At 46.2% G+C, this 13,358-nt stretch overlaps 1 protein-coding gene across 4 annotated transcripts in view; it reads left to right on the top strand.

The window, feature by feature from the left end:
• Aff1 (AF4/FMR2 family member 1) overlaps positions 1–13,358 on the top strand; it is a 165,747-nt gene that overhangs the window by 121,309 nt on the left and 31,080 nt on the right. For 3 of the 4 annotated variants that reach the window (XM_036200861.1, XM_036200864.1, XM_036200862.1), the window contains 4 exons: positions 1,645–1,689; positions 7,081–7,167; positions 8,769–8,805; positions 12,318–12,369. In XM_036200861.1, the coding sequence (XP_036056754.1) occupies positions 1,645–1,689; positions 7,081–7,167; positions 8,769–8,805; positions 12,318–12,369 (221 nt within the window). The remainder of the gene's footprint in view (positions 1–1,644; positions 1,690–7,080; positions 7,168–8,768; positions 8,806–12,317; positions 12,370–13,358) is intronic. The other variant, XM_036200863.1, reaches the window with a different exon arrangement.

Raw genomic sequence — 13,358 nt, 5'->3', positions numbered from 1 at the left:
TCTGCAGCAGGACAGGGGGTGTGAAAATGGGGATATGAGTGGGAGAGCGCCCCAGGAGTCAGGACGTGTCGGGTGGGAATGTGGGTAGGAGAGGGCACCAGGAGTCAAATGCTGTCCCCAGGAAGCAGGACAAGAGGTTGTGAGGCTCCTTTTAGTACTTTGTAGGCATGAAATTACCTCTAAGGAAAATACACCTTGGAGGGTGACTTCCCACCTCATTCTGTGTCTTGGAAAGAATGGGCAAAGTCTTTTGTGGGTCCTCATCACAGCATGATTTTCCATTTCTGCTAATTGCCAGCCACTTTGACTGAATTCTCACTTTCATCCTTGCTCCAGGCAGGGGGAGGGGACTATTGTCCTGAGACATAGTCCCGGCCTCTGTGCAATTCTCTTCACTTCTGATGGTGACTTTTTCTAATCATGGCTGTCAGTCATTGAAATCAGCATATGGTCATATTTTATGCCCAGGTGAAAACACCATTTTTTTTTTTTTTAATCTGACATTTATCCTAAAATGTGGCACTATCATTTGCTCCAGGTTTTTGGCATATTTTGATGGTTTTTGGAAACTAAAAGCTAGTTTTGACCCGTGGAATGTCTGGGGATGGGGTTGATGGATGCAGTAGGGTAGGTTTCCTTAACTCTCTCTGGTCATATCTCTGAACTTCTTGCTGTGCCTCAGCAATGTCAGGCTCCAAAAACGTCCCCAGAATCACCACCATCAGGGTATTTACTTGTTTTGAGCATGTACCAAGGCAGATCCCATTGCATTTTAATTTTGACCAGACTATTAGACTCAATTACAGCATGATGCAAAAGTTGTACCCTTTTTTTTCTTTTTATTGTTCTTAAATTAGACCAAGACAAAACGGTGGATTAATAAACCTCAATTGTGAATTAGTACACTTTTCGGTTTCTTGAGACAGAGTTTTTCCACATAGTTTTGGGAGTACTGACAGACAGACAGACAGACAGACACACACACATACACACACACACACAGAGAGAGAGAGAGAGAGAGAGAGAGAGAGAGAGAGAGAGAGAGAGAGAGAGACAGAGAGAGAGACAGAGAGAGAGATCGAGAGATCTTTAAACATACAATGAGTTTTGGAAAACTGTAATGAAGAGCTATCCATGACTGGCCTCTGGCCTCCACTGTGGCTGCAGTTGTGTTGAGATGAACTCCGTGTCTGTCTTCTTTTAACATGGCTTATCATTGAGTGTTGTTGGAAGTTAGCCAACTGTGTTACCTGCTTCCATCTTTTGCCTCCATTTCTGTTACATCCTGTGTCCTCTTAGATTCACTAAGTTCCTTCCTCCCTCCCTCCTTTCCATCATTCCTTCCTTCCCCCTTCTCCCTTCTTTAGCAGGGAATTACGCACTTGGTTCCAGAGACACATTGTCCACCACTTGCCTTCAACCTAACGGTCACCTTTAGTTGGGTGTGGGTGCCTGTGTGCTGCCAGCTCTTCCCCATGATGAACTCGATGACTCATTCTTCCCCAGTGCAGTTACTAGTGCTTTGATGGTACAGGGTGGGTCCCTGAGGCGAGCCTACCTGTGCTCATCCACACCTGGACCCACCACGATCACTGCTCCCCCAGTCGAGAGTTTTAAATGAGCTTTCTCCCCTTTCCTTTGCAGCAGACGCTCTCCAATGAAGTTCACTGTGTTGAAGAGATTCTGAAGGTGAGTTCATAATTACTGTGTATCCCTGGAAGCAATCCTGAACCAAACAGACAAATGTGATCTCTCTTTCCTGAGCAGTGCCTCCAGCACGGAACATTATTCAGGTCTCTACCAGATTTTACTTGTCAAGATGGAGTTTACAAACTGCAAGAAATTTGGATCAGAGTTTTACAGATTTCTCAAGTTTTCTGCTTGCCCATAGCCACCGAAGATGGGTGCTCACTTCCCAGAGAAGAAACACCTTATATGGGTGTAGCATGGGAGACACCAGGCTTAAATAGCCCCATATCCTGATTCTCACTTTTTAGACAGAGGAACTTGGTGCCCGTGGCCTCTTTAATGAGATTTTGAAACTTTAAAGAGCTGAGTGTAGTGGTGCATGATTTTTTTAGAAAATATTTTTATTTTGCTGGGCGGTGGTGGCACACGCCTTTAATCCCAGCACTCGGGGAGGCAGAGCCAGATGGATCTTTGTGAGTTCAAGGCCAGCCTGGTCTACAGAGTGAGATCCAGGAAAGGCGCAAAGCTACACAGAGAAACCCTGTCTCGAAAAACCAACAACAACAACAAAATATTTTATAATTAATTTAATTTTACATATCAGCCACACTTTTTTATTTCCAGCCCTCCACAGCAGAGAAAGACAGATGATCTCTGTAAGTTTCAGGCCAGCAAAGGCTACCTAGTGAGATCCTGTGTGACACACATACACACACACACACATACACACACACACACACACACACACATACGGGGGAGGGAGGGAGAAATGAATAATCATGTTTAGACTTCTTTACTGGGTTCTTTTTGTTTTTCTTTGCTTATTGTGAGTTCTGTGAATGCCTTCCTTCTGTAAATGTCTCACCCCATGGGTATCACCTCTCCTATAGCCTCATATACACATTCCCACTTGCTCTGATTTTCTTGCTCTAGAATGATGTATTTCTTAAACAAAACAAAACAAAAATATCCTAGTAGGTTCTTCTCTTGAACTATGAACTTCCTTTCGTCAAGTCAGAGAACTGAATAAACTGTCATGTGACCCAGTTTGCCTTGAATTCCTAGGAATTCAGAGCTTAATGTATTGCTTATATGGAGTAATTGTAGTAATTAGGGGTTATATGCTTCTTACTCTCTGGCTTTTCACTTGCTTCTCTTGGTCTTAAAGTTTGATTTTTGAAGTTCTGATCTATGGATTTTATTATCTACTGTTTATTTTTTTCCTCTAAAATACATATTTGCCCCCAAATATACTTTGAATCCACCATCTTCATTACAAAAATACTAACCAATGCTGATGTTTGAAGACAGCAAGTTAAGGCTATAGGTTATTTTTTTCATTTGTGAGTATTTACTTATCTATCTATTTCCTACCTACCTATCTATCTTTTAGATATCTAAACTGTACTGGCATCATCTGTGTCTTGCACCATGCTCATCCTTTTGTCCTTGGGGCTTTTCTGTTACTCCGCAGAGGCATGTTTTGAAATGCTAAAGGCTGATGTTCTTGCCAACTAGCAAGGATGGTGAATATTTAACTAATTAACTTACTCAGGTTTTGGTATCAGCCTTTACCTCTCTGGTTCTAAAATACTCCATTTATCAACTCAAAAAAAAAAAAAAATTAATGTCAATAGCCGGGCGGTGGTGGCGCACACCTTTAATCCCAGCACTCAGGAGGCAGAGCCAGGCGGATCTTTGTGAGTTCAAGGCCAGCCTGGGCTATAGAATGAGTTCCAGGAAAGGCGCAAAGCTACACAGAGAAACCCTGTCTCGAAAAACCAAAAAATAAATAAAATAAGATAAATAATGTCTTAATTATAAATTCTCTAAAGCAGTGTGTGGTCTGTTCTGTATTTACCCAAAAGAGACTGAGAGAATGGACCTTCCTCTGCCTCCCGAGTGCTGGGATTAAAGTCATGCACCACCACCGTCCAGTTTCTTGTTAGATATTGGTATTTGTTAGTTCAAGACAAACTGAACCCTTTCTTCAGGGATGATAGTGTTAAAGTACTGGGCACCAGTAAAAGCATCCACCGTCTCCCAGTGCTACTTTAGAACTCTGAAGTGCTGGGAATGCTGGAGCAAAAAAATGCAAGCAAAGACTGTATGTTTCCATTTTGAACCCAGAAGTGACAGAGCTGAAAGGATGCCCAGACACCCCAACTCTGTCCTTTCCATTCCACCTCTCTGAGCTAGTGGGGACCCCAGTGCACTGTACCCATCTTTCCTGTCCTGACCCAGTGTCCTCTGCCCAGGGTTCCCACTCTTGATCTCATGTCAACAGTTTATTCAGATTGCCGGGAGTCCACTGACAGTCCCTAAGAGTACAGATCAGCCACAGATGATGTACGATGCTTGGTGTCAGTTTTCACTGGTTCTCTGGGGCCATGTTTAGGCTGAAAGTGTTTTTTCCTAATGAAGGGGAAGTGGTGTACTCCCTGAGACCTGCATGCAGCCAGCCTGGTTTTAGTGGCCTGGTCCCAGGGGCCTTGAAGGAATATGCGTGGGCATCACCTCAGTGCAGCCTTCTTGTGCTGGCTTCATACAGAGTGGCGTTATTGCTTGCTTACCCATCTGTTTGCTATCCCGACACAATTTTAGATACTAGGATGCCAGTAAAGAGGACAGAGTCACTGCTTTCGTGGGGACCAAGGTAGGAAAGGAAAAGTTACAATGCAGTGGTAGGTGCAAGAACAGACGGACAGACAGGCCGGTGAACAAAGGAAGTAGTGGGGTGAAGCCTTAAGGTGAGGCAAGTTTGTGTTTTAGAGAAACAGCTAGAGCCACATAGTGGGCCTGGGGGGAAACGAGCAAGGAGGGGAGAGGAGGCTCCTGATGAGGCGAAGGGCCAGCAGGAGATGGACTGGAGTGGAGTCTGAGCCTCCAGACTACCTGCTCAACTTTCTCTTCTTTGTAGTGGCCCCAATTTCCCTAATGCCTAAGGCATTTAGGGCAGTGTGGAAATTCTTTCAGACCAGGAACCACTTAGCGTCTGCAAGAGTTTATGCACCTCACAGCTGCCTGATGTGCTTGGGGCACAGCCTTAGGCCACGGTGCGTTAGGGGTGATTGGCAGTAAGAGGTCACAGATGTCATCACAATTCCAATAAATTCTTGGAAAACATTAGGATGCTGTTTCAGTGACTTCCACACCTAGAGTGTGCCGACTGAGCAAAGAAGCTCACTGGGTGAAGGATTGAAACGCCTAGACAACTACATTTCAGTTAAATGCAGGCGATTGCTGATGTTGGGTGCAGGTTTCAATCTCAGCAACTATGAGCCCCAGGCAGGAGCCTGAGGTAGGTGCCTCCTACCTAAAAGTTGTGCTGTTTCTTCTTACTGTCTTTGATTCCGTGTGCTTCCAAGCACTTCCTTAAATTACCCTCACAGAAATAAGTGGTCAGAGCTTATCTTTTTTTTTTTTTTTTTTTTTCCAAGACAGGGTTTCTCTGTAGCTTTGGAGGCTGTCTTGGACTATCTCTGTAGACCAGGCTGGCCTTGAACTCACAGAGATCCACCTGCCTCTGCCTCCCGAGTGCTGGGATTACAGGTGTGTGCCACCACCGCCCGGCCCAGAGCTTATCTTTTAGTGAGAACTGATGTCCAGAATTCAGGCCACTCTTGCTTGCTGACAGAGATCCAGTTGGGGCAAAGCAGATGGCCTGTAACTAATAAGGTATGAGTTCACTTTTAACAAGTAGTCAAAGCCCACACCAGGGACTAGAGAGATGGCTTTGTTGTTAAGAGCAGAGTGTCTTTAAAAACCAAACAAACCGATCAGTCTCCCCTCAGTCATGTTGCCTTACCACATACACTGTCTCTTATTGTCACCTGTTGCTGTGACTACTCACCAGGGCAGTAGGGAAGAGCCAGGGTGCTCACTGCATGTGTGTGTCTTCCCTTGTTGAGGAGCCAGGCAGGTGTCTCTCAGACAGGAGCCAGGCAGGGGCTTGACAGGCATGCAGTGCTAGGCTAGAGTGTGGTGTGCAGAGGAGGTGACTCGGCATCTGCCTCTGGGGAGAGTTGCTAAGTCCCCTTTGTAGCCAGGGTTGAACACATGACTTGGCCCCTTTGTAGCCAGGGGTGAACACGTGACTTCTTTGCAGTAGCTAGGGAGACAGGAGCCTATAACCTCTGCTCAGCCTTCGGCTCCTTCTGGGCTTTGGCCCCATCACTTACGTCTTCCTTTAAAAAAAAAAATTGTAAAAAAAAAAGTTTCCTCATCTTGAAATGCTTATCTAACACTCGCTGTTTTAGCCCTCTCAATAAGTGTGTGTGTGTGCTCGCGCACACGCGCATATACGTGTATGTATTCCTGCACATATACATGTTTATTTCTGATTATACACTTTTAATCTGCCATGCCTGTTTTCCCTTAAGGTGCTTTTGTTTGTTTGTTTTTGTGTTTTTCTAGATAGAGTTTCTCTGTGACACCCTGGCTATCCTGGAACTCTCTGTAGCCCAGGCTGGCCTCGAACTCAGAGATCTGCCTGCCTCTGCCTCATGAGTGCTGAGATTAAAGACGTGCACCAGCTCCCTCAAGTTTTTAAGCAAAGTAGCATAAATGTGGTAGTTCTGAAAAGCATATTAATTTGCAAGTTTTAGAAATCTTGCCTTTAACCAAGAAAATAGGGCCTGAAGATGAAAGCTTCGCTACTGAGAAGAATTCGCCTGCTTCTGAAAACGGGTGAATAGCGCTGCCAGGAAGGGTCAAATCTATTAGAACCCTCCAGAGTGGAGCAAGTGGCCTGAATGACTTGTTTGTTTAAGTCAGGCAGGAAAGTTCTTCCTTTGAACTCCAATAATTCCCGGAAGTGCAGTGAAGAAGCTGGGTGGAAGAATGTGCTGATCCCTGGCCTTCTCCGGCGGCTCCGCCTCCCCGGCTCCGCCTCCCCGGCTCCGCCTCCCCGGCTCCGCCTCCCCGGCTCCGCCTCCCCGGCTCCGCCTCCCCGGCTCCGCCTCCCCGGCTCCGCCTCCCCGGCTCCGCCTCCCCGGCTCCGCCTCCCCGGCTCCGCCTCCCCGGCCCCGCCTCCCCGGCCCCGCCTCCCCGGCCCCGCCTCCCCGGCCCCGCCTCCCCGGCCCCGCCTCCCACTTCCAATACCCAGAGCTGCCCAAGCATTGCAGCACCTGCTGAAGTTCCTGTGCCCTGTGGCGTTCAGTGCTGGGCCCAGTCCTTTCTACCCCTGTCCCTAAGCTGCTTTCTGCCAGCTTTGTAAGTTCAGCGGCCAGTGTGGCCTGGTGCAGGCCTTGTTCTAAAAGTGAACGAAATACCCCGTGAGATTGAGCTGTCTGTGCATCGCCATCCCCTCTGCATTTTATGTTCAGAACCAACTGGCGTGGATGTCTCACTTATACTTGCTTTTTCTTCCTTTTCCAAATCTCTTTCTAGGAAATGACCCACTCGTGGCCCCCTCCTCTGACAGCCATACACACACCCAGTACAGCCGAGCCATCCAGATTTCCTTTCCCTACAAAGGTAATTAATTCCATAAATTACAACTGGCACAGTGTCCACAGCAGTGAGAGGCCAGGGTGCAGGACAGGACAGTGTCCACAGCAGTCAGAAGTTGGGGTGCAGGACAGGACAGTATCCACAGCAGCGAGAAGTTGGGGTATTGCTCTGAACATTGTTGCCTGGAATCTTTGGAGACTGGGCTAAAGGGCACACTTTAGCTTTTACAGAACGTTAAAAGGGTTTTATTTAGATACCTATCTTCCATCTCATTGGTAAGAATATCTTAGAATTGTATATACAGGCATTATATCTTACAGCATTCAGAACTTCCCAGACTGGTTTCTCATTTGAAGATTTTTTCTCTAGAGATGGGAAAACAAGGAGAGGAAAATTGACTGATGTAGATTGACTACTACAAGTTCGGATTTCTAGATGCATACATCTATATGAATGAATGCACATATGCAAACTTCTCATAGTTCGTAAATTTTCTTTAAAGTGAATAGCAAACTCTAATACTGGCTTCCATACAAACAAATGAATCATGGACCTATTTTTAAATGGTTTATCGACAGCCATCTTTTTTTTTTCTTTTACCTTAAGGGATGGATATCTATATCTATCTATCTATCTATCTATCTATCTATCTATCTATCTATCTATCTATGATAGATAGATAGATAGATAGATATAGATGTGTGTGTGTGTGTGTGTGTGTGTGTGTATGGCTGTTTTGCCTGCATGCATGTCTGTGCACCACATGTATGCAGTGCCCACAGAGGCCAGAAGAGGGTGATGGTTCCTCTGGCACTGGTGTTTTAAATACTTGTGGGCTCTCATGTTGGTGCTGGGAGTCACTCTGATCCTCTGGAAGAGAAGGAAGTGCTCCTAACCCCTCGGCCATCTCTCCATTCTTGGAGTATGCTTTTAAATAACCTTCAGGACGTATCGCAAACCCTTGGAGATCTGCATTGTCTGGCCTGGTATGCATGCATTCATGCTTATAGGTAACCCCACAGTACTGTTTTCAGAAGTTATACCAGTAAAAGCCCAAATTTAGTGTAGTTATTCTTCCCAGTTTGTAGACAGAAGATCCATCAATAATTTTTTTGTTTTTGTGTTTTTGTTTTGTTTTGTTTTTCAAGACAGGGTTTCTCTGTGTAGTTTTGGTGCCTGTCCTGGATCTCTCTTTGTAGACCAGGCTAGCCTCGAACTCACAGAGATCTACCTTGCTCTGCCTCTCAAGTGCTGGGATTAAAGGTGTGTGCCACCGCCACCTGGCTTAATAATGGTTTTAAAATAAAGCCTTAAACTATGCAATTACAGTTGTTCAATACCAAAGGGAAGGTAAATTCTGGAAAGCCAGGAAATAAGGAAAGAGATTCCCTGAGGAATCAGATTGTTCCACGGGTTTCTTGTCTATTCAGTATGAGGGATGATGGACTGGAGGGCGGAGGCAGTGAAATGTGAAATGTAGGAGGTAAGTACAGTGAGCTGTCCATACCATCATTTAGTCCTCTCTGTATCTGGGTTTTGTGAAGCTGTCGTGTTTCTAAGCCTGCAGAGTGCTGTCCTGTAGGCTGTAGGCCGCACATCGCTAATGATGACCTTTTTCTTTCTAGGATCCTCTGCACGTCAGTACTGCAATCCAAAGCCAAAGTAAGTGAATATCTGCAACTGTGTATTGCATCGCAGAACAAAGCGTGTGTTTTGTTTTTTGTTTTTTGTTTTTTGTTTTTAAATACATGTTAGCAGATTTAATGATGATACATTTGTAACAAACTCCCACAGAGACTAAGAAAGAAAGCAAATACTGGGCTACTCTGTAGGTGCAATCGGAAGTAATCGTCTTCATGAAAATCTGAACAAATAGAAGTTAATATTGCATGACTCATGGCTGTTGTTGTTGCTGGGTTTTGTTGTTGTTGCTTTTAAGTTTTGAAACAGGGTTTCTCTGTGTAGCCCTTGCTATATTCAGAGGTCTGCCCACCCTGCCGGATTAAAGGCGTGCACCCCACACCTGCTGACAGTGGTTATGTTGAGCACAGCTCACAGTGTTCCTCTATCTGCGGCCAAGTGAGTCTCTCTTGGTCCCTTTTTTAAGGGCTGTAAGTTCTGGAGAATCTGGGAAACTCACAGGACCCAGCTTTCTCTTGAACAGTAACCACTCGGGGCAATGGACCATGTCCTGGTTACTTATTTGCCCGTCCAGCTTTACAAAGATCCCTGGAATATCTGCAGTCATTCAGTTGGTCAGAACAAGTGAAGGGGAAGAGACTGCCAGGTGCCAGTGCCAGGCAGCAGATGACTGCTAAGGAATGAAGTGTTAGTGCTGTGGAGATGAGGCCTGGGTGAGAGGAGCGAGCTTACAAATGTCCACAGAGGCGATTGTGTTCGATCACCCCCCTCTTCTTTTTCTGGATGATTTTTCGTGCTTGAATCTCTAAGATATGAAGATAGGGGAAAGATTAGAAGAGCCAGAATCAGAATAGAGCCCTCTAGACTAGGGTTGAGCGGATCACTGTCTGAGAGCATGTCTCTCCCGCAGCTGTTTTTGCCAGTCAACCTCACTGGGTCACGGCCTCAGCTTTTTACAAGCCTGTGCACGAACTTGACCTACTCTGCTGTCTGATGCTGGTAGACCAGGCTGCTGTTCCTCTGTCCAGGGAGATAGGATGCCATCTTGTAAAGAAGTCAGAACCAAGTGGCCTCTCCACACTCTGCCCTGGTTATATTGCCCACAGCACTGTGTAAAGGTGTGTAGCTGAAATTGATGGCTATTGGGCAGTCAGTCCGGGAACACATGACCGGTACAGAGGTTGTGAGCCCTGAAAGAGAGTCCCAACCCAGCTGTGGATGGGGTTTCTTTTTGCTTTCTCTTCCCTTCTGTCTGCAGGCTTTTGTGCCTCCCATGGGGCGTGGCTGTGTGGCCGCTAGTTCTAACTGTATAACGATGGACCCTTTACCCCACCCCACTGGTGAACTGATGGAAGATGAAGCATCCCTTGGCCCGAGCAGCTTTTGGTCTGTCAGACTCTGGTGGTAGTCTTGGGTGTTGCTATACCAGGGGCTTACCTCAGGGTAATAATCCAAGAGCTGCTGCTTTTTCTCTTGTTTTTTGGGGAATTTTATCCTAATGAGAATGTGGCCTTTGTGGCCTGAAAGAGAGACAGCATGGTTGTTAGATGAGGAAGGGAGAAGTAGAGATTCTTCCGTAAGAAAGAGTCTTCCATTGAAGAATGTCATGGGCTGGCTAATTTTATGTCTACTCGGCAGAAGCCAGAGTCACTTCGGAAGAGGGAACCTCAATTGAGAATCTGCCTCTGCCAGGTTGGCCTGTGGTGCGTTTTCTTGATGGCTAGTTGATGTGGGAGGGCCCAGCTCACTGTGGTGACCACGTCACTTGGGGGCTGGTGGTCCTGAGTGCGGTAAGAAAGCAGGCTGAGCAAGCCAGAAGGAGAACAAGCCAGTCAGCAGCAGTGTTCTTCCATGGTCTCTGCTCCAGTTCATGCTGCCAGGTTCCTGCCTTGAGTTCCTGCCCTGACTTCCCAGGGTGATGGACCACAAAGGTGTAAAATGAAACAAATTCTTTACTCTTCAAGTTGCTTTTGGTCCTGATGTTTTACCACAGCCATTGAGACACTAATTAAGACAGCAGTGCATTTCTCAAAGAATACTAGCAACTGTCTGTCTTGTCTGTCTGTCTGTCTATCTATCTATCTATCTATCTATCTATCTATCTATCTATCTATCTATCGCAATGGGGTTTCTCTATGCAGCCTTGGCTGTCCTAGAACTCACTTTGTAGACCAGACTGGCCTTGGAATTCTTTTAAAAAAAAAAAACAAAAAACAACAACACACTGGGCGTATTGGTCCTGGTACTTTGGTTTTGGCATCTGGAGAGAGGCTCAGGGCTTTTATACGAGTGTCTTGCTGTTTATGTCTGACCTCACACAACATGGTCACCTAAGAGTTTCCAACTTGCAGCCCTGTCAGGATGACTGACCTCTTAGGGAGTCCTTGAGAATGCCTCTACCTCAGAGCTCTAGTTGTCTAGGCCATAATTTGAAACTGAGAGCTGCTGCCACCGTGAGGAGAGAGTGGGTAACTGCAAGGGTGAAAGAGTTGGTACCCCTGCCTAAAAGTACCCATGTTAACTTCCCACATTTGTTTTCTGGCCCCCCTGACCTCAGGTCGGGACACATTGGCTACTGCCCATCTGGTACATTCCCTTACTCCCTGTTCCCTGTAGGGCTCACCAGGGAAGGAGTTAGAGACCCATCTTTCTGAGGCACCCCTGTGCTGTGGCCCTGAACTTTGTGTCCTGGACCCAGAGTTCTGTGAAGCTGGCTCTCACCCCTGCTGGTCACTGTACTCCATACCCATCCTCACCTGGGACAGACCTGGGGCCTGACTCCTCCACTTCTCCACATTAGTTCTCCTTCCTCCTGACGGTCTTTGTGCACTCACACTGGTAGAATCCCACAGATTCTCGGGGATTCAGCCATCTCATACTTTCTATATAGTTTGCCTTCTTTAGTCATTATAGAGTGGCTATTCTGGAATCGGGACAGTAAATTTACATAATTGCCATGTGTACTAACTGCACACTGCCCTAGGTTGTAAATGTTTGTGGATCTGTTTCATGTCCCTCAGGCAACTGTAAGCACATTTAAAGACCGGGCCAGATGTTTTTACACATATTGGTTTCTACCAGGCAGTCTATAAATAGGTGCTGAGTGAATGAATTAGGCTATGGGACATGGGACAGGTAGGACAGAGGCTGTGCAGTCACAGATGGACCTGGAAGTCCAGCCAGGTGGGATATGAGGACAGCATTGTCATAGAGCGCCTGTAGAATCCAGTCTACTGCCATCAAGAACAGAAACTCTCTCCCACAGCTTGAAAGTCTCCAGCAGCAAGTTGGGGTGGCCTTCTCAAACCCTGAATTCAAAGCAGCTCTGGCTTATTAAGGATTTGTTGCTGACGTTTTGCTTCTGAACAAGCTCTCTCTCACACAGGGCCGTAGGAGACTGTACCAAGTGCAGTAGCCAGTGCGGAGTTTACACTGTGTCTGGGTCCAGGGAGGAGGCACTGGAGGAGAACTGAGAGTTCATGATTTCATAAATGCCTGTCCACGCTGCTCTGACTGTGTCTTTCTCCCCACAGAACAATATGATACGCCTTCCAAAACCCATCCCAGTTCCCAGCAAGGAACATCGTAAGTAGAAAAAGGAAAAACCTACCTTCATTTATTAAAATTTGATAATATGGCATTGAAATTTCCCGTGTAAGTCCATTATGTAGACTCCTCCCTCTCGTTTTCAGTTAATAGCATTCATAAAATACGCCTGCCTTGTAGAGGGAGGAAATGGGCCACGGTTGCATCTGGATCAAGGTTTATGCACCACAGGAGAGTGTGCTGAGGGGTTTTCTGGAAAGAAAGGTTTTGAGCTATTATTTATGCATTGACCATGGAACTCAGAAGGCTTTGGCTTTTAAAACTTCAAACTTAAATGGTTTTAGCTTTGGGAATTGAAAATGGGAGATGTGTGGAGTGAGTTTTTCTGCCGTTTCCTGGCCTATTTACTGGGAAGAGCTTGCCCTGCCACACAGATGTTCTTATCCGGGCCAGGCACGGCTAAATGTATTCTGGGTTTTTGGAACACTTTAATCTTCACGTTATAGGTGTTTAATTCAGCATTTTGACCCAATTTACTCTTCTGAAGTATCGAATTACTATCTCTTTACCGCCCCTCCCACCCCTGAAGTAATTGCCAGGAACCGAGTGAGGCGTTTTGCTCAGGTTCCTCCCTCCATGTCTGAGTTGTCACTGACTCCTTAGACCAGTGGTGCAGGTGCAGGTGCTGGTGGAGTCCAGAGTCCTGCTGCTTCATGCCTGGTGCCCGGGGAGGCCAGAAGGGGGCATTAGATACCCTGGAACTGGAGTTAGAGTGCTGGGAATTGAACTCTGGTCCTCTGGAAAAACAGCCAGTGATCTTAACTGCTGAGCCATCTCTTCAGCCTGTTTCTTCTACTTTTTTAGGCACAATGTTTGTTCCTTGTTGAGTAGCAGAGTGTATCCCATGTTGCTGGGACTGAATGAGACAGGGTGGTCTTTGTTATCAAAGACCAGCTCCATGATAGAGTACTTTTCACTTCAACAGAAAAATGAGCAGCCATGTAAGAGTTTTGATAGACACGCCTTCC

The sequence above is a fragment of the Onychomys torridus genome, chromosome 10, assembly GCF_903995425.1.
Source record: "Onychomys torridus chromosome 10, mOncTor1.1, whole genome shotgun sequence".
Taxonomy (NCBI): Eukaryota; Metazoa; Chordata; class Mammalia; order Rodentia; family Cricetidae; genus Onychomys; species Onychomys torridus.
The sequence above is the reverse complement of the archived record's forward strand: the minus strand, read 5'-3'. Positions and strand labels throughout refer to the sequence as shown.